The following is a 24,685-nucleotide window of genomic DNA, read 5'->3' as shown; positions in this document are numbered from 1 at the left end:
CACGTTCTCACAGAAAATCGGCGTGAAACAGCGCTAGCGCTGTGTTTCGCCGAGTGAGTGAGTTTACCGGAGGCCCAATCCCCTACCCTATTCCCTTCCCTACCCTCTCCTATTCCCTTCCCTTCCCTATCCTCCCCTATTCCCTTCCCATCCCTACCCTCCCCTATTACCCTATTCCCTCTTAAAAGGCCGGCAACGCACCTGCAGCTCTTCTGATGCTGCGAGTGTCCATGGGCGACGGAAGTTGCTTTCCATCAGGTGACCCGTTTGCTCGTTTGCCCCTTATTTCATAAAAAAAAAACCTCCAATGTAACAGTATTCTGAACGGATTCTACTTTCAGTAGATTTATATGCTGTGACCATAGTCTGTCTAGACTTTGACCAAGTAACGGCCCAAATTGCACTTTGAATGCGAATTCGGTCTCGCTCGTGAAAGTGTAACGTAATGATACCTTTGGTTGTTTTTTGTGGTCATTATCATAAGGCTCTTGGCCGTTACCTACTTTCGGATAGCTGTTTCGTTTCAGATAGAAGTGCCTCGAATCGTTTGCAGAATTCTCAAATGCTTCTAAAAGTTAGGTTAGGTTAGCTGTCTAATTCTTTAGTCCTGTGTTAGACAGATCCAGGACATCCATCTGTATACGGCTGAAGGCAAACCGCAGACCGTGGTTTTAGTGGGAGTCCCACATACCCCCGGGGTGCCTCAGATTAACTGAGGCACACCCCCAACCCGGGGCACCCATAAAGGGTTTCCCCTGCGCAAAAAAAGCTGTCTAATTCTAGATTTCTTAGGTATTTTAGCTTGAGTTTATCTATTTACTAGCACTTTTAATCGGCTAGTGTTTACCAATAAACGATGTTATTGAATTGGGCATTACTCCACCCAATCACCTTTGGTAGACCTTTTTTGAAGCCAACCTCTTATTAAGAGGAGTCCACACCGCCCTTTTTTCCATACAAACGGTGTCCCCTATTTCCTCCCTGGATAATGCTAGTAGAGTTATAATTTTTTTCCTGAATATCTACGGCCACTAATACAATGTCTCTATGTTTTCCTTTTTTTTTAGAATTTAATTATTAAAAAAGATATGAACGTTGAAAAACCCAAAAAAATGGCCAGATATTCCGCTGTGTTCAAACATCCAAGGCAACGCACCTGCAGCTCTTCTGATGTTGCGAGTGTCCATGGGCGACGGTAGTTGCTTACCATCAGGTGACCCGTTTGCTCGTTTGCCCCCTTATTTTATAAAAAAAAACATCCAGAAAAAAGATTTGTGTAGATTATACAAAAATAAAATAAAACATAGGAACACAACTCAAGCCTTTCTTTAATCTTTAATGAAAAAAGTACTTAAATCGGTTAAGTTTTGGAGAAGGAATCAGGGGACAACGAATCGTTGATTTTCTGCAGTTGTCTCTATCGCGTTCTGCAATATAGGATTGAGGTAAGGGAGACAGCTATAGAATATATTACACGTACTTTTTTTTCATTTCTCTAGCCCCTGGTGTATCCTCTTAAGCGTCGGAGATCAGGAACACCGTTTATCTACATAGCCAAAAGTTTGTGAGAGAAGTCCATAAAAAGTCACTGGAAATCATCATCATCACAACCAGTCTTTTTTACATGGGAAAATGTTTTTCGCATCCCCAGCGGATTGGGGATATCGGCCAGGATATGTGGGCCAGCCAGCCCAAAAAAAACTAATACAATCCTTCCAGTAGGCGTATAAAAAGTTTACAACCGTGTACAAACATAAACATGGGGTCATGAACACTATGTCTAGTCGTATCGAGCGCCTGACTCACCACCACCACCAGCTGTGCTGGAAATTTTACCATATCACCATTGTGGTAGAGTAGAATTCACATTTGCACTTAAATGATGACCACTGAAACGCGTGGTAGACGATAGTAAATCTTATCGCGATTATAATAAAGCCAACTTTGTATTGACACCAGATTGAGTACCATTACCACCATGTGGTGGGAAAAATTAGATCATACGGCGATGCAACAGGGTTTGTTTTACATTGTATCTGCAAATGCAACATCAACAATCGTTTATAATTAGTCATGAACAATGCAAGTCTGCCAGCGACGGTAGCAAAATGGTGATTCCAAACAGAAATGGTGATACCAAAAATCTACCACCATTTACCACCAAATACTGTGGTTTTGTGACTATTATGCTTTAAGTACCAAAGCTGTACAGTTTAGTAGTAAAGTTACTACTAAACTGTACTGTACTTTGATAACCTTGATGGCCTGATAAACAACGACCTTTTGAGTTAATAAAATATGTAATACATGTTTATATATTTTAGTAAAAATAATAATATTATGTTGACCACCTGTGCCACCATCTGTCAACGTGACATTGCAAGCAAGATGGCGTCTGAACGATTTTATATTTTTTTTAAGCAGCTGCTTCACCCACCGTTCATAAATCGAATTTCAAATGCATAACGTATAATGTATTAAACTTTTCTTCATCGTACACAAAATATACGGCCTTTACAATAAAAAGATTCCAAACACTATTATTTGGCGGAAAAATTACGCCAAGAAATGAGCATTGCAAAAGTAAGTGGTTTTACTAAGCTATGCCACAGAATAGATAATAGTACAAGTGGCTATGCCAAAAATGTTTCGATGTATCGTAATCTTGACATTGGCACGACAATCGACATGAATGAACTTATGTCATCGTAACGATTTTTTATGTGTTTACAACTATGACACATTCTCAAGATGGCGCCTTTACACCTGTCATGTGTGGCGCCAACATCCGGCCTTGCAAATTAACATGTGTTTCTTCTCGTTAAAAAAATTCTGTTTTTTTTCTTGCAGGTGACTACATAGGGCACGCGTTTGTATTCAGGACAATGGCCAATAAAAACGTTAATAATTATTATTATGTATAGTTTCCTCTGTTAATTTAATCCTTTATGGGCCGGAAACGCATTATTATTCAAAATTTAAATTTGTCTGTCAAACAAACAAGTGGTTAGGGGCATGTTATTGTACAAAGTCGATAGAAATCTTTTTAGTTAAGAGTAGTCACTAATGTCAAATGTGTGCTAATGCCAATGAGATAGAGCAGGATTGTGAGCAGATATATAATTTAAGTAAGGCATAATCGACCATGGACAGTCCCAATTCCAGGGGAGTTACAAATCACACTGTACATAAGAAATCATCTGCCGTATAGTATTTTGAATAACGTTCCTAGTCCTTAATCCCTACCTACTTGGACAGTAATACTACCTACTTTTATTTTAACATACATTCATGAAACGAAAGGTTGCAGGAGTGTAAAGGAGTGCGGTGGAGTTTGCTCAATTTCCATTAGAAAATCATCCTAATTAGGGTTTTTCATATCCTATTTGCCACCAGGTGCCGCTATGTATAGCCTTAGCCCTTAGGGTCATGTTTTTTTATGAAATAAGGGGCAAACGAGCAAACGGGTCACCTGATGGAAAGCAACTTCCGTCGCCCATGGACACTCGCAGCATCAGAAGAGCCGCAAGTGCGTTGCCGGCCTTTTACGAGGAAATAGGGTAATAGGGGAGGGTAGGGAAGGGAAGGGAAGGCAATAGGGGAGGGTACAGAAGGGAATAGGGTAGGGAATTGGGCTTCCGGTAAACTCACTCACTCGGCGAAACACAGCGCAAGCGCTGTTTCACGCCGGTTTTCTGTGAGAACGTGATATTTCTCCGGTCGAGCCGGCCCATTCGTGCCGAAGCATGACTCTCCCACGTATAAATGTCAAATAGACATTACATAGACATGACATCGTGAAATATGCCTGAAAATAGCCTGACCTAAGGCTACATACACCTGATGGCAAATTTAATATCAAACACCCTTATTAAAAGAGCTAGGATCAAGTTTCAGGAACCGGTGGTTCGACTATAATTGTTTGCCAATTACACTGATTGGCAAAAAAACTCTTCACACGGAATTGATTGAGTCACATTTCCCATGATTAAAACAATTGGAGTCACGAGGCGTTCTCGTCGCCTCAGATGAATCATTCGCTCTTATATTTGCGTTAGAAATTACCACAGATCAGCTAATGTCAGCAAAATTATGAGTAACACGTGGAGCGTTCTCTGGGAATTCCGAAAGGTGTTGAACGCTTTTTGATTGTTTAGTCTTCAAGTTTGACCATAATTGATGAAAAATTTGTTTTTTATAAAATGTTTACTTAAAATAAGGATGACTTTCGAATATTATGATCTCAATATTAGGGTCAGGGGTCATAGGTGAAATTACTTAAAACGATTGCTAAGTGAGCCTGATGACCAAAGGAAGGGCATTGTAAGGTGTATTTGGAAATGCCTCGTTTGGAAGTACGAATGAGTCATCCTTTGAGACGAGTAGGCTGCTGCCTGCTGCAATCTCGGATTTCACTGATCAATGATTGGTATAATTTGGAATTTTCTTGTCTTAGCGATTCAATTTGACGAATTGCTTATTATTTAGTTAGCTACTAAATGTTAAGTTAGCTATTATTATTTATTGGATTGAAACAAGTATAAAACACTGGCGATTTTCGAAAGTTTCGATACTAATATTTATAAATGCGAAAGTGTATTTTAATTTTTACCTTTTTTTATGAAATAAGGGGGGCAAACGAGCAAACGGGTCATATGATGGAAAGCAACTTCCGTTGCCCATTGACACTCGCAGCATCAGAGGAGCTGCAGGTGCGTTGCCTTTTAAGGGGGAATAGGGTAGGGTAGGGAAGGGAATAGGGTCCCCTACCTTGGGCCTCCGGTAAACTCACTCACTGTGCGAAACACAGCGCGCGCTGAGAACGTGGTATTTCTCCGGTTCGTGCCGAAGCATGGCTCTCCCACGTTTCACCTCTGCACGCTTATGCTGCTACCGATTTTGATGAAAAGTATAGACATACATACTTTGGGTCACTGACATGGCTTAGTTTATATCACAGAAAAATATCAGAAGAAATGAATGTTCGGGCGAATAAAGCTGCGGCCAACATTTAGTTAATCCCATTCAACCGAGTGGACCTGATCGTATAAGGGAGACAATGGTGTAAAAATGCAGCTGGCGCGGTGCCAAGTTCCGCCGTGACTCAGACATCGATCGGCCGTGGGTGTTACGAGTCACTTACGACAGACCACATGAGTTATGGTGCTGGGGTTGCCTAGATCTAGATGCTATAGGACCTAGATCCATATCTAAAGCTGACAGGGACCGGTTGTGATAGGGCTAGATTTTAATATTAAGGAATGGAGAGAAAACTGGAAAGTGCAAATATAGAGTTCTAGATGACGCCCGCAACTCCGTTGCGCCAAAATACGTTTATCGCGCGGGAACCGTACATTTTTCTGGGATAAAAAGTATCCTATATCCATACCAAATGTCAGCCAAATCGGTTTAGGGGTTTGGGCTTGAAGAGGTAAAAGATAGACAGGCAGACAGACTGACACACTTTCGCATTTATAATATTAGTATGGAATATGCATATATGTTAGATATGGCTGTGGCCACAGGATTATAGGAATTCCTTGAAATGACACATGTGCATGCTTAGTTTCTGGCTACTTTAACTGGAGGTTTCTTTAAGAGTGATGCTTGTGCCGTCGCAATGAAGGCGCTAAACAAAATAACGTATCTCTATAATGGCATCTTTATTTAAATTTGCCAAAACGAATGCGACTGACGAATAAAAATGAGGTATTTTCTACTGAATTGTAACGCTCAGTCTGTATTCCGTAGGCGTAGCAATGATACCAGGCTACCAGCAATTACACACCGCGTTTCCGATTCTCGAAGAGCGAGGTCGGGCGTGCGCCGGACGCCGGTTGGGCAAGTGCCACTCGATCCGGTAGAAATCGAAGTCGAATAGAAATTCTGGAGTGTCAAAATAATAGGCGTAGACGGTAGATGAGATTTTGTGGTGTCCTTAGTCGTTATTTTTTTTTTCATATACTTAATGGCACTTCGGCTATAACCATGGCCAGTGTCGAGTATAATATTATGGCGGGAAAACAATATTCTTTAATACAATTTTTTCTATATTATCGTCAGGTCAGTCAAGTCTAAAGTCTAGTCAAATTCTAAGTATAAAGTCAATACAGTCAAGAAGTCAAGTCCGTCGATTCAGTAAGGTGGTAGGACGCTTTACTGAAACTTTTGATGGAGTTTTGGAGGGAACACAAAAGAGCACGTTTCTGGTTATTACATCACTTTCCCACACTTGTGCACGATAACGAATATTTAATGGTTAACATCCTACCAATATTACACATTAAAAACCCAGATAACACAATTTTAGGAAAATAATATAAAAACACAATCGCTCTTTCACATTCTCCCAAAAACTCCTCCCTTAATCGTTATGAAGCCGATCGTTGCCCGGTCAGAGTGATCGCAGACCGACCTAAACAGTTATAGGCCTACTACGAAATTATTATGAGACTCAAACAATCGGACGAGAATGCCGCGTCTTGCTCTAACAACATCATTTCACGTTTGTAAGAGTAGGACGCAACATTCTCGTACGATTGTTTTAGCCTCAAAACGGTTTCGTGGTACGGGCCCAGACTCGTGTACGACTAATGACTATACGGAAACAAACGGGAGATAGGATGTACGTGTACGCGAGTGAGAGCCTGCGATCGAAACAATCAGCGCTTGAGAATTGGACACCTGCTGCTGACAGCAGGGGTCCGATTCTTAGATTCTTCAGACATTTCGTACATATATATTTTTTAATGAAATAAGGGGGCAAACGAGCAAACGGGTCACCTGATAGAAAGCAACTTCCGTCGCCCATGGACACTCGCAGCATCATAAGAGCTGCAGGTGCGTTGCCGGCCTTTTAAGAGGGAATAGGGTAATAGGGGAGGGTAGGGAAGGATTGTGGTGCATCTTTCGATATCGTTTTTAGAAATTCCGTTGTAAGATTGTCCTGTTTAGAGTGCAAGTTAGTATTTTTGATAAACAATTTAAATTTTAGTTTTACAAATAATATATCCGATGTATGAACCATATTTTTGGTGTGAATTCGGTTATAAAGGTCGTCTCGTTTTGTATGTTTTTTTTTTTTTTTTTTTATGAAATAAGGGGGCAAACGAGCAAACGGGTCACCTGATGGAAAGCAACTTCCGTCGCCCATGGACACTCGCAGCATCAGAAGAGCTGCAAGTGCGTTGCCGACCTTTTAAGAGGGAATAGGGTAATAGGGGAGGGTAGGGAAGGGAAGGGAAGGGAATAGTTGAGGGTAGGGAAGGGAATAGGGTAGGGGTTAGGGGATTGGGCCTAAACCGGCGGTAAACTCACTCACTCGGCGAAACACAGCGCAAGCGCTGTTTCACGACGGTTTTCTGTGAGAACGTGGTATTTATCCGGTCGAGCCGGCCCATTCGTGCCGAAGCATGGCTCTCCCACGTATAGCATATTATATACAAAACGAGAATAAATTGTTTTTTTTGATCAGCATTAGTTTTTCTGGTATGCATTCAGTTAATTAGCGGAGTTAAGGTAGTGTGCTGCAAAATTATTCTGATGTGCATTTAATAATATCCCAATACAAAATCGCCCAGCGGAACGAACAGCCTTCCAGTATATGGCCGTTAGCCTGTTTAAAGTATGTCATTGAAGATGGATTTGATGAACCTATTTTGCAAAATGTACTGGGTGGATTTGATTGGTAGAGTTTTAGAGTACCTAGTTTAAGTTTCGGCCTGACACTTTTTGCCGTGAAAAGTAAATTAAAGTCAAACTGTTAGTGAGGGCAGTGGTAAGTCGACCGTGACTGTCCCACACGACCCATGGCCTATGACCAACGCATACAATGCAACGGTGCTTGTATACTGAATACATAGGTATGGTTGGTATGGTCGCCGACAATACAATGAAGTCAATGAACTTTTATACGTTTGTCAAGGAGCTGCGAAAAGAAGAAAATATTCTACAAGATGTATCAAAACTAAGTGATAATATGCCCTTTCCCGGGACTCAGTCTCCATATCAAACAGCGAAATCGGTTCAGCGGTTTGGGCGTGAATCGGCGTGATTCGTGAAGACTGAAGAGGTAACAGACAGACACTTTCGCATTTATAATATTAATATGGATATAGAACTAGGTAATATTGGTTTAAACAGTTTGCAATTTTGCATACTTATGAGTTATGACGAATTGTGTATATATTTCCTTCTTATGAATTTAGGTATACCGTATAGCTAACGTTTTTCCGTCAAAATTACTCATGCATTTTTGTTTGTATATGATTCACGGTGCATTTCAATGACAATTCTAATGACGGTACATGGTGTGAGCTGAGGCGTCAAGCGTGACCCACTTCGTACCCTGGTGCACGACACCGTGACTGGGTCGTGACCCGTGTTTGGTTGGGTCCCTAAAGCTTTATGTCGACGATGTAGGGGTTACTTTGGAGTATCAACGGTAAAAGGTGTAGATGCACCGTAAATATGTATATATGCGTTGCTTTTTAGGGTTCCGTGCCCAAAGGGTAAAAACAGGACCCTATTAAGACTTCGATGTCTGTCTGTCCGTCTGTCCGTCCGTCTGTCTGTCTCCAGGCTGTATCTCAAGAACCGCTATAGCTAGACTTCTGAAAATTTCACAGATTGTGTATATCTGTTGCCACTATAACAAAAAATACTAAAAACAAAATAAAATAAATAATTAAGTGGAGCTCCCATACAACAAACGTAATTTTTTGCTGTTTTTTGCTCGATATCAATAATGGCAATAGGTAGGCACTTTTGAAATGTTCACAAAATATTCAGTTGTTTTTATAATTAAATAATTAATAATAATATTTAAATAAAATAAATAATTAAGGGCTCCCATACAAAAAACACAAAATGGCCTAATTTTGCTCTATAATGGTACGGAACCCTTCGTGCGCGAGTCCAACTCGCATTTGGCTGATTTTATTTTCTTTTAAAGACCGAAAATTTGGTTACTCAGCCGGGTATGTTGGTACTTGGTAGGAAATTAGGATCTCCTGTAATTTTCGGTTGCTGTAATTTTGTAAGAAGCCGTGAAATATTGTAGAGTACATTTTTCCGAGTGTCTGTACTCTCATTCCTTGTTCTATTTCTATGCTTGATTTCACCACAAACGGCCATGCAGTAGGGCTAACTACGAAACTGGGCCCGTACCACGAAACGGTTTTGAGACTCAAACAATCGTACGAGAATGTTGCGTCCTTCTCTCACAAACGTGAAATGACGTTGTTAGAGCAGGACGTGGCATTCTCGTCCGATTGTTTGAGTCTCAAAACCGTTTCGTAGTAGGCCTACAGTTTTGAGTCTCAAAACAGATTCATGGTACAAGGCCAGTTTCGGAGAAAACAGTAGCTCTTTCTTTTGACAAATAAAGAGTTTTTAACTTCAAAATAAACAACAGAATAGGTAGAGAAAAGCAGAGTTTGTGACTATATCCAAATTAATAATAATATATACAATATATCTTTGTAAAATGCGACTTATTTTAAATGAAATGAAAAATATTTATTTCTAAGTAGGTTAACAAAGTTAACACTTATAGAACGTCGTGTCTACATGAGGCCTACCACCGGTTCGGGAACTACCACGCCGAGAAGAACCGGCGTAAGAAACTCGCAGTTTAAATAACTAGCTTTCGCCTGCGTGGAATTGTTAGAACGACATAATTTCAGGAATTAAAAAAACAATTTTTTATACATAAAATATAACCTATGCCATATGTAATAATGCCACTCAGGAACACACCAGCTTTCTATCGGTGTTAAAAATTTTACAATTGGACCAGTAGTTTCAGAGTTTACCACCTACAAACAAAAAACAAACTTCTCTTAGTGTAGACTGCAGACAATTTTATTATAGTTATGACCTCAAGTCCTCAGTGACATATATTATCAGCGTTGCCAGACGTCCCGATTTTGGCGGGACGTCCCGATTTTTTCATCAAAATTAAATGTCCCGCGCGGGACAGGCTCAGTCCCCCTTTTTGGGGAAAGCCCGAACGTACGTGCAGCGTGCTGAGAAAGAAAGGTGCGTACTGCGTAACGAAGATAAGAGTGTGGGAGGTAGAGGGGTGGATTTTCTTTAGCTACTTTTGCTATCTATTGTCACGTAAACGTTATTTTAACGCAAATAAAAAGATAAAAATTCAAAAACTTTTGATTTTATACCTTTTTTACTTTGTCCCGCTTTTGACTGAAGAATCCCGCTTTTTCACTCAAAAAGTTCCAAAGTCCCGACTTGGCACACAAAAAATCTGGCAACGCTGTATATTATGTTATTTGTTGACGAATTTGTGCCTATTACATGATACACTTTATATTAATTACCACGAAATAAAAATGCGTAAAATGAGTTTATTAGGTCAATATCATATTGCTTAATTGTTATTAATGGCCGTTACAAGTGGCAGTTGCGGTGGATAATTTCAGGCGCCATGTTGAAAATACGCCATCTTGGAAAAAAAAATTCTATGAATTTAACAATACTTGTTTGATTAAAGAGCTTCCAACTTCGATTATCAAGAAACGTCAAACGTACATTTTGCCGGTACAGAAACTCCCCTTTGTTAATTTCTGGGACTCAAAGTATCTCCACACCTAATTTCAGCAAAATCGGTTAGATAATAAATAGTAACAGATAGACATACAATTTCGCCTTTATAATATTAGTATGGATTCAAGTAGATTATTTCTATGAACACTTGACAGACAGCTGTGCATTGCGAATTGAGTTTTATGGTCCTTCGAGCCGGATTAGATTGATCTTAATCTAACTAAGTTATATGGGTGGTCTGAACTTTAAACTACTTGAATAAGGTGGTATAATTTAATACAAATCGTTATAATGCACTAGATGACGCCTGCAACTCCGTTGCGCCAAATTCATGCATCGCGCGTGAACCGGAAATTCTTTAGGGATAAAAAGTTTTTTTTTTAATGAAATAATAGGGCAAACGAGCAAACGGGTCACCTGATGGAGAGCAACTTTCGTCGCCCATGGACACTCGCAGCATCAGAAGAGCTGCAGGTGTGTTGCCGGCCTTTTAAGAGGGAATAGGTTAATAGGGGAAGGAAGGGAAGGGAATAGGGTAGGGGATTGGTCCTCCAGTAAACTAACTCAACGGCGAAACACAGCGTAAGCGCTGTTTCACGCCGGTTTTCTGTGAGAACGTGGCATTTCTCCGGTCGAGCCGGCACATTCGTGCCGAAGCATGGCTGTCCCACGTAAAGTGTCCTGTGCTTTTCTCGGAGACGTAAAGTATCTCCATACCCGGCAAAATCGGTTCAGCGGTTTGTGAAGAGGTAACAGACAGACACAATTTCGCATGTATAATATTAGTAAACATGTTAACAGCTGATTATATAATTTATATGGACATTTATTGTATAAATCAGCAAGGTCTCGCCCGGACCGGCTTTCTCTTTCATTAAACTGGGGTTACCGGCGCAAGGTTACTTTTAAATACTTTAATTGCTTAATTGCAGTCACTTAGACTTTAACCACTTCGGATTGTGGACCAAACGAGCAGACATATAGACTGATTCGCTTTTGCCCGCGGCTTCGCTCGCGTTAAGAAGTAATTATTATTATTAATTAGGTGTCAAAGTCTCAGCCCGGTCGGTTGAAATTTTACAAAGTTTCATGGTTTCATATAGACTTTCACCCCCTATTTTATCTCCTTGGGGGTAGAATTGATCAAAATCCTTTCTTAGCAGATGCCACATCATAACATCTACCTGCATGCCAAATTTCAGCCCTATCCATCCAGTGGTTTGGGCTGTGTGTTGATAGATCACTATGTCAATCACTCAGTCAGTCAGTCACCTTTGATTTATATCTTTTACTATGGTTATATTATACAGTGTGTAACAAAAATGAGTGATAATACTTTAGGGTGTGTACGTGTTCCTTGTAGAGAGTTCACTGTGAAAGTAGCAGCTCTGAAACTCTGAAAGACGAAATTTTTTTTTCACTTTTGTATGGGCAAGGGCCCGAGCGTCACGAGTTTCCCCATACAAAAGTGAAAAAAAAAATGTCTTTCAGCGCTACTACTTTCACAGTGAACTCTCTACAAGGAACAACCTGTATATTTAGATGGAAGATTTGGGATGGCTAGCTCCTACTCCTCGAAGTTATAGCTAAGTGCTAAACATTGATACAGTAGTTTGCGCTAGTGTAACTAGATTCCAGTATTTGATCACCACTGTATCGCTGTATCCAGTAAATGGGTACTCTTAAAATAACTTTATTACCATTTTACAGTCCACTCAGAGAGAAAGTGTGCTTATATCGCACCGCAGCCATCGGCTTTTAACGTTATCCCCGGCGGATTGATACCGCCCATTAAGAGCCCATATGACCCTAACTTGACTACATACTTTAACCTAGGTCTCAAAATCTGTAAGGTCTAGAAAACTGATTTTTTGACACAAGTAACTTCAGTTCATAAAGATTAAATGCTCAAGACGAAAACACGATTACTCAAAAAATGCTCGATAGTTTCTTTTTTACAAAAAACCTTGTTTTAAACACATTTTTGCTTGGATCTTCGAAGTTTGCTGTCTTTTCTTTAATATTTTTTAATATCTAAAAAGGTATTGATAAAACCTAAATTTGCTCAAAACACTTTTTTCATAATCATTATAGTTCGTCTTTTATTCAAGTAAAACTAACTCGGCGATGATTCCGCGCCGTCCTTTTTCACCTGGCATATGAAAGACGGGCGTGAGTGTAAAGAGAGAAGGACGATGTTTGATTTTTAGAGTCAGGTGAGCTCTTAAGTTTTATCAAAACGGCCTCAGTAATTTATGACATTCAATCAGCGATCGAGAAAGTTCAGAGTAACCTTCGAAATGATTATCTTGACAGATGTACTTGATTTATATATGATTTAAACATTGAGGTAAAGCTTAAAAAGGACTTGGAGAGCGCTAAAAATTGGATAATTTCACCCAATTTCGTCGAAGCCATAAAGAAGCGCAATGTTTTTTTTTATAAATAAATGCGGAGCAAACGGTTCACCATATGGAAAGCACCAGAATATAAATATTCTATTCTATTATATTCAACTAACGTCGTCCATGGACACTCGCAACATCAACATTCGAACCGGCGTGAAACAGCGCTTGCGCTGTGTTTCGCCGAGTGAGTGAGTTTACCGGAGGCCCAATCCCCTACCCTATTCCCTTCCCTACCCTCCCCTATACGCTTCCCATCCCATCCTTACCCTCCCCTATTACCCTATTCCCTCTTATAAGGCAGGCAACGCACCTGCAGCTCTTCTGATGCTGCGAGTGTCCATGGGCGACGGTAGTTGCTTTCCATCAGGTGACCCATTTGCTCGTTTGCCCCCTTATTACCAGAAGAGCTGCAAGTGTCATGCCGGAATTTTAAGAGGAAATCATACAATTTAAAGTGAATTGGGATTTGTTAAATTACTTGTAGGCTGATGTATTTTAAAAATCCCGGATTTAAATCAGCTCACCGCCCTTCTTACCCTTAACATTTAACCCTTCGTAGCTAGCGTACAAAAAATTCCCCGCATTTCTAATGAGGTTAGTCTTAATGACGTGCATCAAAAGCCCAAAATGAATGAAAGGGCGTGACGAGTGCTTTGACCGAGAACTAGGGTCTCAGAATATTATATTATTATGAAGCAGAGAGATATATCATGTCAACAGAAAAAAACTAGAGTTAGATTTTAACTGTCATTTTTACATAATTGCGAAGAAAAATCATTGATGAATCTGGCTTTTTTAAAGATAGAAAGAAGCACTTAAATTATTAGTGTAGACAGATTTATGTTTTTTAAGTTTTAACCGACTTCCAAAAAGGAGGAGGTTATAATAATATGTTCGTCTATATATTTTTTTTCTTTGCAAGGGTTTATAAAATCTATTTATGCCAAAAATCTCACTTGAAATCTTACTCTGGTTCTTTCATATTAAATCAAAGGAACCATCGTTAGGAAAAGTGAATGCCCATTGCATCTACGGCAGATGAAACAGTATACCTAGCAACTGGCATTAATATGGATTTTGCTACTTTACCGTAGGTCTACGGAACACTCGCTCTTGGACTATACTCGGAGAAAGGACTCGTTTCACCCTTTTATTTATTTTAGGGTTTTGGTGAACGTCATAAGTCATTTAATTATTCCAGTTTTGGCTATTAGATACGGTATATTTATCTAGTTAAAATGTCACAAAAATTACTCTGGTTCAAATGTCGTTGTACCAACTACCAGGGTAGCGGGAGGGGCGCAGCGTTCTCAGTTCTCACAATGGAAGGAAGCGTGCGTCATCAAGACGCGACTTTTTTAAAAAAAGGTTCCTTTTTTGTCCCTTTTAACGCTTTTTTGTCGACGTTTTTAAGCACAGTTTTGGTTCAGTATCAGTTTACATTGGGGTATGAAAGACCTCGTTAGTAAAATTAGGTCAGTTTTAATGATGAAAGGTTGGTAGAGTGTTTTGAGGAATTAAAATATTTCGAAAAAAATACTAGATGACGCTTGTAAGTACGTTGCGTCGAAATTAGTTTATCGTATAAACCGTACATTTTTCCACAAGAAAACTATCTTAGTATGTTATTTGCTGTCTCTCAATGTATATTGTACATCCATACAATATTCTAAATCAAGTGGCATATGCTTGAAGAGGTAGAGGATAGATGTGCATACACACATTCGCTTTTATAACATCAGTAAGGGCTTTATGCGTTATTTTTTTACTAAGTAGTGCGCACTGCGCATATCACAAAAACTTGCGGTTGCTTTTTGTGAATATGCGCGTATTTTTACACATTTACTCACATAATATAATTTAAATTGTCTGTAAGTAAATTAAAAACTATTTTCACTTAAAAATTAATATCCAATAAAATTCTATTCATGTTGACCGGTAAGAATCAACCCTAAAATATACAGAGTCGGTCACAAGCGCATCACGCGCTATAACAGGGGACCGTATCAAAACACGCACAAAAATACGATCTATTTATAAACTAAAATGAGATGCAGTCCATCCATCTGTCAAATGTGGCCACGAATTATTTGACTTCATTATACGCCTTTTAATTTTTTTTAATTTGGTTCTTTTAAGTTAATGAAACGTTTTAAAAGATTTAAATATTTTATTAAAAAATTATTTAGTGTTCTTTTGCTAAGCGACGTCGAGTTTAAACATAGTTTTAATAATAATCATGAGCAGAGTAAGTATCTTAAAACTATCGGCTTATTTTACTTTTTACATTCCCTCTGAAAAAAAAACTTATAGCCTACCGCCTGGTAACGCTCATGTAATTTTTTAAGATTGTTAATGCCATAAGTTTTTAAAGTAAAAGTTTTTACAACATTTTGTTTATAGTTTTAACATGGCGGATATAAGTTGCTAAAACTCATTATTCCATATTCAAATGTTTAAATTCGGTGCGCGTGTGTCCAAATTTGTTCCATTTTCAAATATAGCGCGGTCTAATGTAGACAACAAACATATGGCGTCCCCTGCCAACGATGTTATTTCTAAATCTCCTTCAGTCATTTCACCCCTGACTCTTATGCCAAAGATGTAAGGTACATTTTCATAAATCTGCGAGGTTAAAACAGTCTGAATGTGACATGTGACTTTTACGGAAATGTTAATATAACCGTATCTGTCACGGAAGGTTACAGAACTCCGGCTGGCTTTGGAGGGTTAATTTTTGGGAGTTTTAGTTGAAAATTCTCGTCATCTCTTTCAGAAATATAAAGAAATGACAAAGATGACATGAGCCCATCGTCTGAGGTTCAACGAGTCGAATGTCAATTGTCAAGTTCTTCATTTTATCGAACGAACATGTCAATTTCATACATTTTGATCGGCAACTCTACAAAGAAGCGATGAAGAAAATGTCTCGGCTAAAGGGCAAGTTCTCGTTGTATTTGAATTGGACATTGTAAATTTTAAATTTACACTGTGATAGTAATATGACAGCTAGTTTTTGTCCTTGCATCTGATTAATATCTTAAAACGAGTTGAACGGATTTCCGTGTTAACTTTTGTTTCATTAGTCCATTTTATTCTAAGTACATAATATTTTATTACTTTTTTTATTAGTTTATGAAGGTAGTTATTGTATTTATTATTATTTTATGATGTTTGTCAATTTATGTAATTGGAAGCAGCTCTTTATAGTCTTTTAAAAGTAATTACAATTAAAACTTAGTTTTTTGTTGTATAAATAAATATTATATTAGGTCCTTACGAAGATCTCTTATATGATCTCTTATATGTATCTCCTCTTTGGTTAAGAATTCCAAATTCAAATTCATAATTATATTCATTTATTTGGTACATTTGAGTTTCCAAAACAGTCATTCGTTTGTTTTCTTCTTGATTATTTTTTAATTGTTCATATCGCACAATGGAAAAATTGAAATATCGCTTTATTTACGAATATGAGTTCTACCATGGCACGAGTGCTGCAGAAACAGCTCGAATTAACTATGTGTATGGCGCCGGTGTCGCAAAAGAAAACACGCTACGGTTTTGGTTCTAACGTTTGGTGTCAACCCTATCTATCTCATACGTCGTGTTTGTGAAGAGATTTTGAATTAAGAACATCAGCCTCAGGGCTTAAAGCAACCGGGTTAAGAGATGCACGAAGTTGTACACTGTATAGTCTGTCAAAAAAATGAAGAAATTAAAAAGTGGCAACATCGTAGTGTCATCCCTTTCAAATCAATCTAAGAAAAAAGGGATGACACTACGATGTTGCCACTTTTTAATTTCTTCACTTTCTTGACAGATTGTAGTTCCAAAGACTTTTTAATGGTGTACTCACATGCATACTTTCATACTTTATAATATTATAAATGCGAAAGTGTGTCTGTCTGTCTGTTACCTCTTCACGCCCAAACCGCTGAACCGATTTGGGTGAAATTTTGTATGTAATATACTTACTTTGAGTTCCGGGAAAGGACAAAGGATACTTTTTATCCCGAAAAAAATGTACGGTTCCCGGGCGCTAAAGGAATTATGGCGCAGCGGCGGCGAGCTGCAGGGCGTCATCTTAACAAAAAATATATTAAAGTTTTTTTTTTAATTTAATTTGGGGTTGTTTTTGCATAAAATAAGTTGGCAAACGAGCAAACTGGTCACCTGATGGAAAGCAACTACCGTCGCCCATGGACACTCGCAAGATCAGAAGAGCTGCAGTTGCGTTGCCGGCCTTTTAAGAGGGTATACGCCCTCTTGAAGGTTTGCAGGTCGTATTGGTCCGGAAATACAACTGATTACAGTTCATTCCAAATAATCTCCATTCCAGAAAAATTTACGAGATTACTTTTCGAACAAAGAACAATGAAATGACGTTGTTTTTTATAATATTGTAGTGAACTAATGAGCAGTGTAGCAGGATGAGATAAGGTTCAGTGACCCCGCGGTGGGTATGAAAGAGGAAGTGTGGAATTGTGTCAGTAGGTACAGGGGGGTGGGGGGGGGGGGGTCTGATTAGGCCATACTACCATAGAGGAATCTAGAGGTAATGTAAAAAATTCTCGTGTCACAGAGTTTGTGCGCGAACTCCTCAAAAACGGCTCAACAGATTTCAATGAAATTTTGTATGTACTTTCGTTAGGCCTGAGAATAGGTTTTTATCTACTTTTTATATTGATACTAGAAATAATTTATAAGGCAAAACAACGTTTGACGGGTCAGCTAGTAATCTATAATATAGCTCGCACAAACTGAGCCCATAATATGGCAAATCATACACGTCTTGCTCCATTATGGGCACAAGAAGCCGCATAAAAAGAGAATGTAAACATACGAATTAATCTCTTTAAATTGGTATAATTTGAACATAGAGTTGAGAGGGATCTGGGCCCTTCAGTAGTTGAAAATCTAAGTGATATGGTTTAAGAGCAAGATTGGTTTAAATGAGGTCATATTGTGTCCACATGTTGCGAAATTAATTTATCATTTATTTCGCTGGAACTGTACTTTTTGGAAATAGGAACTATCCTACAACCTGGGTATAAAAAGTATCTCTATAGTCCATACAAAACTTTAGCAATATCCGTTTAGTGTGAAGAGGGGATAGACAGACACTTTCGTATTAATAATATTAGTATGGAATGTATCTATTATAAATCTTTATATTACTTGAACATAACACATTTTACGTGGGAGAGCCATGCTTCGGCACGATTGGGCCGGCTCGACCGGAGAAATACCACGTTCTCACAGAAAACCGACGTGAAACAGCGCTTGCGCTGTGTTTCGCCGAGTGAGTGAGTTTACCGGAGGCCCAATCCTCTACCCTATTTACTTCCCTACCCTCCACTATTCCCTTCCCTTCCCATCCCTACCCTCCCTCCCCTATTACCCTATTCCCTCCTTAAAGGCCGGCAACGCACCTGCAGCTATTCTGATGCTGCGAGTGTCCATGGGTGACGGAAGCTGCTTTCCATCAGGTGACCCGTTTGCTCGTTCGCCCCCTTATTTCATTAAAAAAACAGGTATTTCATTATTATAAATACAGGTATAAAAAGTCATATTAATTATAGCAATCATTATGTCGTCATCATGATTAATGACTGTATTAGGCAACCTACTCCACTAATAACTTTAGACCTAGTATTATTAGCTGAGCCAGACTAAACTATAGAATCTTGATCTAATTAGGTCCAGTTAATAGTAGCCCAGGCAAATGCAATCAATAAATAATAGTTTACGATCGGTTTCGAAAGTACAGACCTATTGCTTTAATATTGACAGAAACGTTGTCAAAAGTCGAAAATAACCTTTTATTTACTGTCTATGCTGGTGCTGGCAGCGCCTCCGTGGTCTAGTGGTATAGAGCGTGGCTCTTGACTCGGAGATCGTGGGTTGGATTCCCGCGTTGGAAACATGTTATTTCCAAGTTTGGTTACGACAATGCAGGCTGGTCACCTGTGACAAGTAAGATGATCCATGCGTCGGATGGGCATGTAAAAAGTCGGTCCTGCGCCTGATCTCTCGCCGGTCGTGTCGGTCTTCCGTCCCACTGGGTTATATGAGAGTAAAGGAATAGAGAGTGCTCTTGTGTACTGCGCACACACTTGGGCACTATAAAGTTACTCCTGCGTAGCTGGCCTGGTTTCAATGAAACCGGCCACCGTCACCGAAACCGGTGTGGGAGCTATTATTATTATGTTAGTGCTGCCTCTAGCGTGAAAACATTGGAGTAATATTATTTTACTAGCTGTGCCCGCGAATTCGTTAGCATGGAATAGTTTTGCCTCTCATTGATGAATAATTTCCTCGCTTTTTTCCACATTTTTCAATGTATCTTCGCTCGTATTGGTCGCAATGTGATGTAAATATAGCCTAGAGCCTTCCTCGATAAATGGTCTATCTAACAATGAAATAATTTTTGAAATTGGACCACTAGTTCCTGAGATTAGCGCGATCAGACAAACTCTTCAGCTTTATAATATTAAGTATAGATTATTATAGAATATAAGGCGACATTAGTTCTGATTTTGTCTGACGTCCAAAAACCTTGCAATTGTATCATTTGCAGCAAAAACTTCATTGAATTTTACTTTTGTAATAGTTTTTTTTTTTGGTTTCTTTCTATAAATAATTAATTCGCTTACCTACATAATATTAAGTCGTGCCAAATCTATTTCTGTTCCCAATCAACAAATAGACTTAAATTGGTAAATACTAACGTCTAATCGCCTAACTAGACATCTAGCTCGTGCCTACGTCTAGACTCTAGACCGATGACCTGACCTAATTTGTGTCATCAGCGCCTGACGACATCGTCATACATACAATCATACTTAAATATTATATTCACACATACAACACGTTACACGCAGAAGTTGACTTGGTATACGGCAACGCACCTGCAGACGTGGGAGAGCCATGCTTCGGCACGAATGGGCCGGCTTGACTGGAGAAATACCCCACGTCCTCACAGAAAACCGGCGTTTCGCCGAGTGAGTGAGTTTACCGGAGGCCCAATTCCCTACCCTATTCCCTTCCCTTCCCATCCCTACCCTCCCCTATTACCCTATTCCCTCTTAAAAGGCCGGCAACGCACCTGCAGCTCTTCTGATGCTGCGAGTGTCCATGGGCGACGGAAGTTGCTTTCCATCAGGTGACCCGTTTGCTCGCTTGCCCATACAAAAGTGAAAAAAAAAGAGCAAATTTTTTTTTAACTTTTGTATGGGCAAGCGACAAGCGCCTCAGCGTCACGACTCACGAGTTTCCCCAAACAAAAGTGAAAAAAATTGGTCTTTCAGCGCTGCTACTTTCACAGTGAACTCTCTACAAGGAACCCATACATGATACACGTCCTAAAGTATTAATATTTAATATCACTAAGTTTTGTTGTTTACCTGTAATATTAGTATGCAATTAAAGTGTGTATATATAAAACAAAAAAATATTAGTCACCGAGACCCATTTTGAATCGACAAACAAATAATATTACAAGCAGACCAACGCGAACGGAATTATTTTTGGCAATTCGCTTTAAGTGGCTCAGTTAGCGCTAACAGTGGTATTTGAGTGCTGTATGGGAAACGATATTTTTAGATCACAATTTTGAAATGTTTTTTTTTTTATGAAACCGGGTCACCTGATGGAAAGCAACTGTCGCCCATGGACACTCGCAACATCAGAAGAGCTGTAGGTTGCCGGCCTTTTAAGAGGGAATAGGGTAAGGAAGGGAATAGGGTAGGGGATTGGGCCTCCGGTAAACTCACTCACTCGGCGAAACACAGCGCAAGCGCTGTTTCACGCCGGTTTTCTGTGAGCCGGTGAGTGGTATTTCTCCGGTCGAGCCGGCCCATTCGTGCCGAAGCATGGCTCTTTTGGTGGCGAAACCCTTTTGAAGAAGTCGCGTTTTTAAAGTATATTTTACGTTTTGTCTCTGAGTTAGGTAAAGCTACAAAATCTTAATTTTATATAATATATTTAACTAGCCTAGTGCCCGCAACTCTGTTGCGCCAAAATTCGTTTATTGCGCGGGAACCGGGTATTTTCCAGGATAAAAAGAATCCTATGTACCCGTATGATTCTTTACCCGTATTATCTTCATTAACTGTATGTAAGTACCCGGGACTCAAAGTATCTCCATGCCAAATTTCAGCAAAATCGATTCAGCGGTTTGAGCGTGAAGAGGTAACAGACGGACAGACACACTTTCGCATTTATAATATTAGTATGGAATAAGGAAGTCTCACAAACAGTAGGAAAACAACGGACAGTGACTTCTGAAAAATATAAGGCATTTTATAATACTGCGGTCATAACAATAGCATAGGATTTTCCGCCTTCACAATCTTTTCCAAGAATATACTGTAACGGAAAGCATAATGTTATAAAATTATGCACTTTGCAACTAAAATTATCTAATATTATATAAAAATAAGACGGGTTTTCCTTCCTGACGCTATAACTCCAGAACGCACGAACCGATTTCCACGGTTTTGCATTCGTTGGAAAGGTCTCGGGCTCCGTGAGGTCTGTAGAAAAAAAATCAGAAAAAACTTCAAGAGAAAAGCAGGAAAACAGGGAAAATCATTTTATGGCAAAACAACGTTTGCCAGGACAGCTAGTTATGATTTAAATATAAACTGCGTATGGGATTCCTGCGAAGACGTGTGTGTTAATTCCGGCGTAGCTTCTGAAAACCTACTCCGAGTATTATATTACAAGGTGTCACAAAACTAAGGGTCTACACAGACGGACCGCATTTCAACTGCAATCCAACCGCAAATTGCAGTTCAAGTACAGTTTGAATGCAGTTGACAAGACTGCAATACGACTGCAATAGAACTGCAAACCAAACAGTTCACACGACTGGACGCCGACTGCAACTGAACTGCAATCCGACTCCGCATTTGGTTTGCAGTTCTATTGCAGTCGTATTGCAGTCTTGTCAACTGCATTCAAACTGCACTTGAACTGCAATTTGCAGTTGGATTGCAGTTGAAATGCGTTCCGTCTGTGTAGACCCTAAGTGATAGTAATTTAGGGTGTATATGTGTCCCTTACATAGAATTCACTGTGAAAGTAGCATTGCTGAACGAGCAAATTTTTTTTGTTATTTGTATGGGCAAGCGCCCCAGCGCGGCATCATAATTTTTTCCATACCAAAGTGGAAAAAAGTTACTCTTTCAGCGCTACTTATTTTACTGTGAACTCTATACATATAAGGGACACATACACCTTAAAATGTTATCATTTTGTATTGTTATCAGTTATACCCAATGTATTAGGGTGAAGCGCGTAATTTTGTGAGTCGTGAGTCGCAGAATTTCGGTCGCGTAAATATCTTTTCATACAAATCATGACTCACAAAATTACGCTCGTGTGAATCAAACAGGACTTTTGTATGAAACTGAATGCAGCAGAATTTCTGCCAGCCGAAATTCTGCGACTCACAAGTCACAACTCACAAATTACGCTTTGGCTTCAAATAAGGGTGTGGTCTGCTTGAGCTACTATGCTGTTATAGATTTTTACTTCCTATACCTCCTACCACAAGAACCTTTACGCCCTAAATGAGTGTAAGAAATAAGAATCACCCAAAAACTCCCAGATAAATGATATACTCACGTCCGCCATGTTTGTTTTCAGGACACCCGGCGCCAGAGTTCACCAGACACCGCGTCGTGACACCGACCGTACACCATGGACGGACGAAGAGGGAGATCTCATCTACCAAACACACGGTAAGCATAAACAATCCATACTACTTCCATATCAATACTATTAAAATGTGAAAGTGTGTCTGTCTATCTGTATATTACGTCTTCACGCCCAATCCGCTGATTTTCGTGAAGTTTGGTATGGAGACATTGAGTCCCGAGTCCCGGGAAAGGACATAGGATACTTTGAGGCTGCGTTTCCACCAGAGCTGAGCGGAGCTGTGTTGCGAGGAATGTGTTTTTGAGAACCAATAGAATCGCTTCATTGACGTGAGCTTGCCATGACATCGCTCAGCGCGGCGATGCTATTGGTTCTCAAAAACACATTCCTCGCAACACAGCTCCGCTCAGCTCTGGTGGAAACGCAGTCTTATCCCGGAAAATTTTACGGTTCCCGCGCGTTATACGAATTTTGGCGCAACGGAGTTGCGGGCGTCGTTTAGTTGAATTACCTTAAACAAGGTATTGGAGGCTGACAAAGATTGCAAAAGCTGCAAAGTAGAGTCACAAATTCTTAAAAATGACGTTACATTAAGAAATTTAAAAACAAACCCCGATTCAAAAGTTTTTAGTAAATCAAACTCAAAATTTTCAGCACTGAGCAGGCTGATGGTGATGAACTATAGCTAAGAACACACTCGACCATGTCAGCTTTCAAACAAAAAAAACTAGATCAAAATCGGTCCACCCGTTTGGATGCTACAATGCCACAGACAGATACACACACAGACACGTCAAACTTATAACACCCCATTATTTGTCGAGGGTTAAAAAGTACGGGTATATCTTTGGACCTTAACCTGCGAACTTCGAAGTTTAGGAATCGGGTCCCAGCCCCCAGGTAGGCTATAAAAGATGCTAGTAGTCATCCAGATTCCAGGTATACGAAACGAGTTCTCCCGCCAGGAAGTGGGTCACATTTCTGCCACACTGACTCACGATTCACACTATTTCGGTACAAAACTCTGATTGGGTTTCATTTCGTTCAGATTTGAGAGCTTTTAAGGTGACGCCGCGTTATGAGGGCGACTAATCCAAAAAATCAAACATCGTCCTTCTCTCTTCACAGTTCACACTCACGCCCGTCTTTCATATGCCAGGTGAAAAAGGACGACGCGGATTCATCGCCAAATTAGTTTTTTCTCAATAACTCTATAAATATACAACATTTTAAAAATCCGGTAGGTCGATCTCTCCATGATAGAATTTTATACAATGTGTTAAAATATTAACTTAGTTCAATGCACGGTTATGGCAATAAATGAAAAAATCGTGAAAATTAGATGCATCTTTGTGATTTTTTTCTATCGAGAAAATTTTAAGATATCGTGTTTTTGCTCAGATCGAATTCTCAGAAATATAATGTAGTATCTAATTTTAGAAAATGAAACAATTCGGAGCTTATTTTCAAGTATAAAAATGAATTATAAAATCGACACTTTAGGGTTAGTCGCCCCCTTAAGGTAGAAAACCGTGTTGGATATTATGTTTTAGATGTCCGGCCTCTCATAGAAAACAAGCAATGGAACAGCAAAAAATGGTTTTTGTCGCATAATTTAAAAACCATAAATACATTTCATATAAGCTATGGGCAAATTAAAGTGTATGCTTAAACTAATTTATGTACTTTTGGACTCGTCTCTGTTGGCAAAATAGCAATCCCTTTTTTTACAGAGGTCTTTTTGATTGATTATTCTGTGTTATAAAAGTTGACCAATCGTGTTATGCTATGGGTAATTCAAAGACAGAGACATGATGACAATGAATTTTAATTTCTTAGCTTTGGTCATTGCTGGGAAAAATCGACATCGCTACAGCCAAATTATCAAGGCGTCGCCTTAAGAACTGTTGTGTTTTAAAATGAACGTACGATTCCAGTAGGGTTAATAAAATCGGTGTTATCTTTTCTTTTGTAACAATACTAGATGTCGCCTTCAACTCCGTTTTGCGCCAAAATTTGTTTATCGCGCGAGAACCGTACAT

At 39.4% G+C, this 24,685-nt stretch overlaps 1 protein-coding gene across 1 annotated transcript in view; it reads left to right on the top strand.

Annotated features, from left to right (window-relative positions):
* LOC121737907 (disintegrin and metalloproteinase domain-containing protein 19) overlaps positions 1–24,685 on the top strand; it is an 89,752-nt gene that overhangs the window by 41,384 nt on the left and 23,683 nt on the right. Inside the window, exon 2 of the mRNA XM_042129641.1 lies at positions 22,632–22,726. Within this exon, the coding sequence (XP_041985575.1) occupies positions 22,632–22,726 (95 nt within the window). The remainder of the gene's footprint in view (positions 1–22,631; positions 22,727–24,685) is intronic.

Source organism: Aricia agestis, chromosome 21, assembly GCF_905147365.1.
Source record: "Aricia agestis chromosome 21, ilAriAges1.1, whole genome shotgun sequence".
NCBI lineage: Eukaryota > Metazoa > Arthropoda > Insecta > Lepidoptera > Lycaenidae > Aricia > Aricia agestis.
The sequence above is the reverse complement of the archived record's forward strand: the minus strand, read 5'-3'. Positions and strand labels throughout refer to the sequence as shown.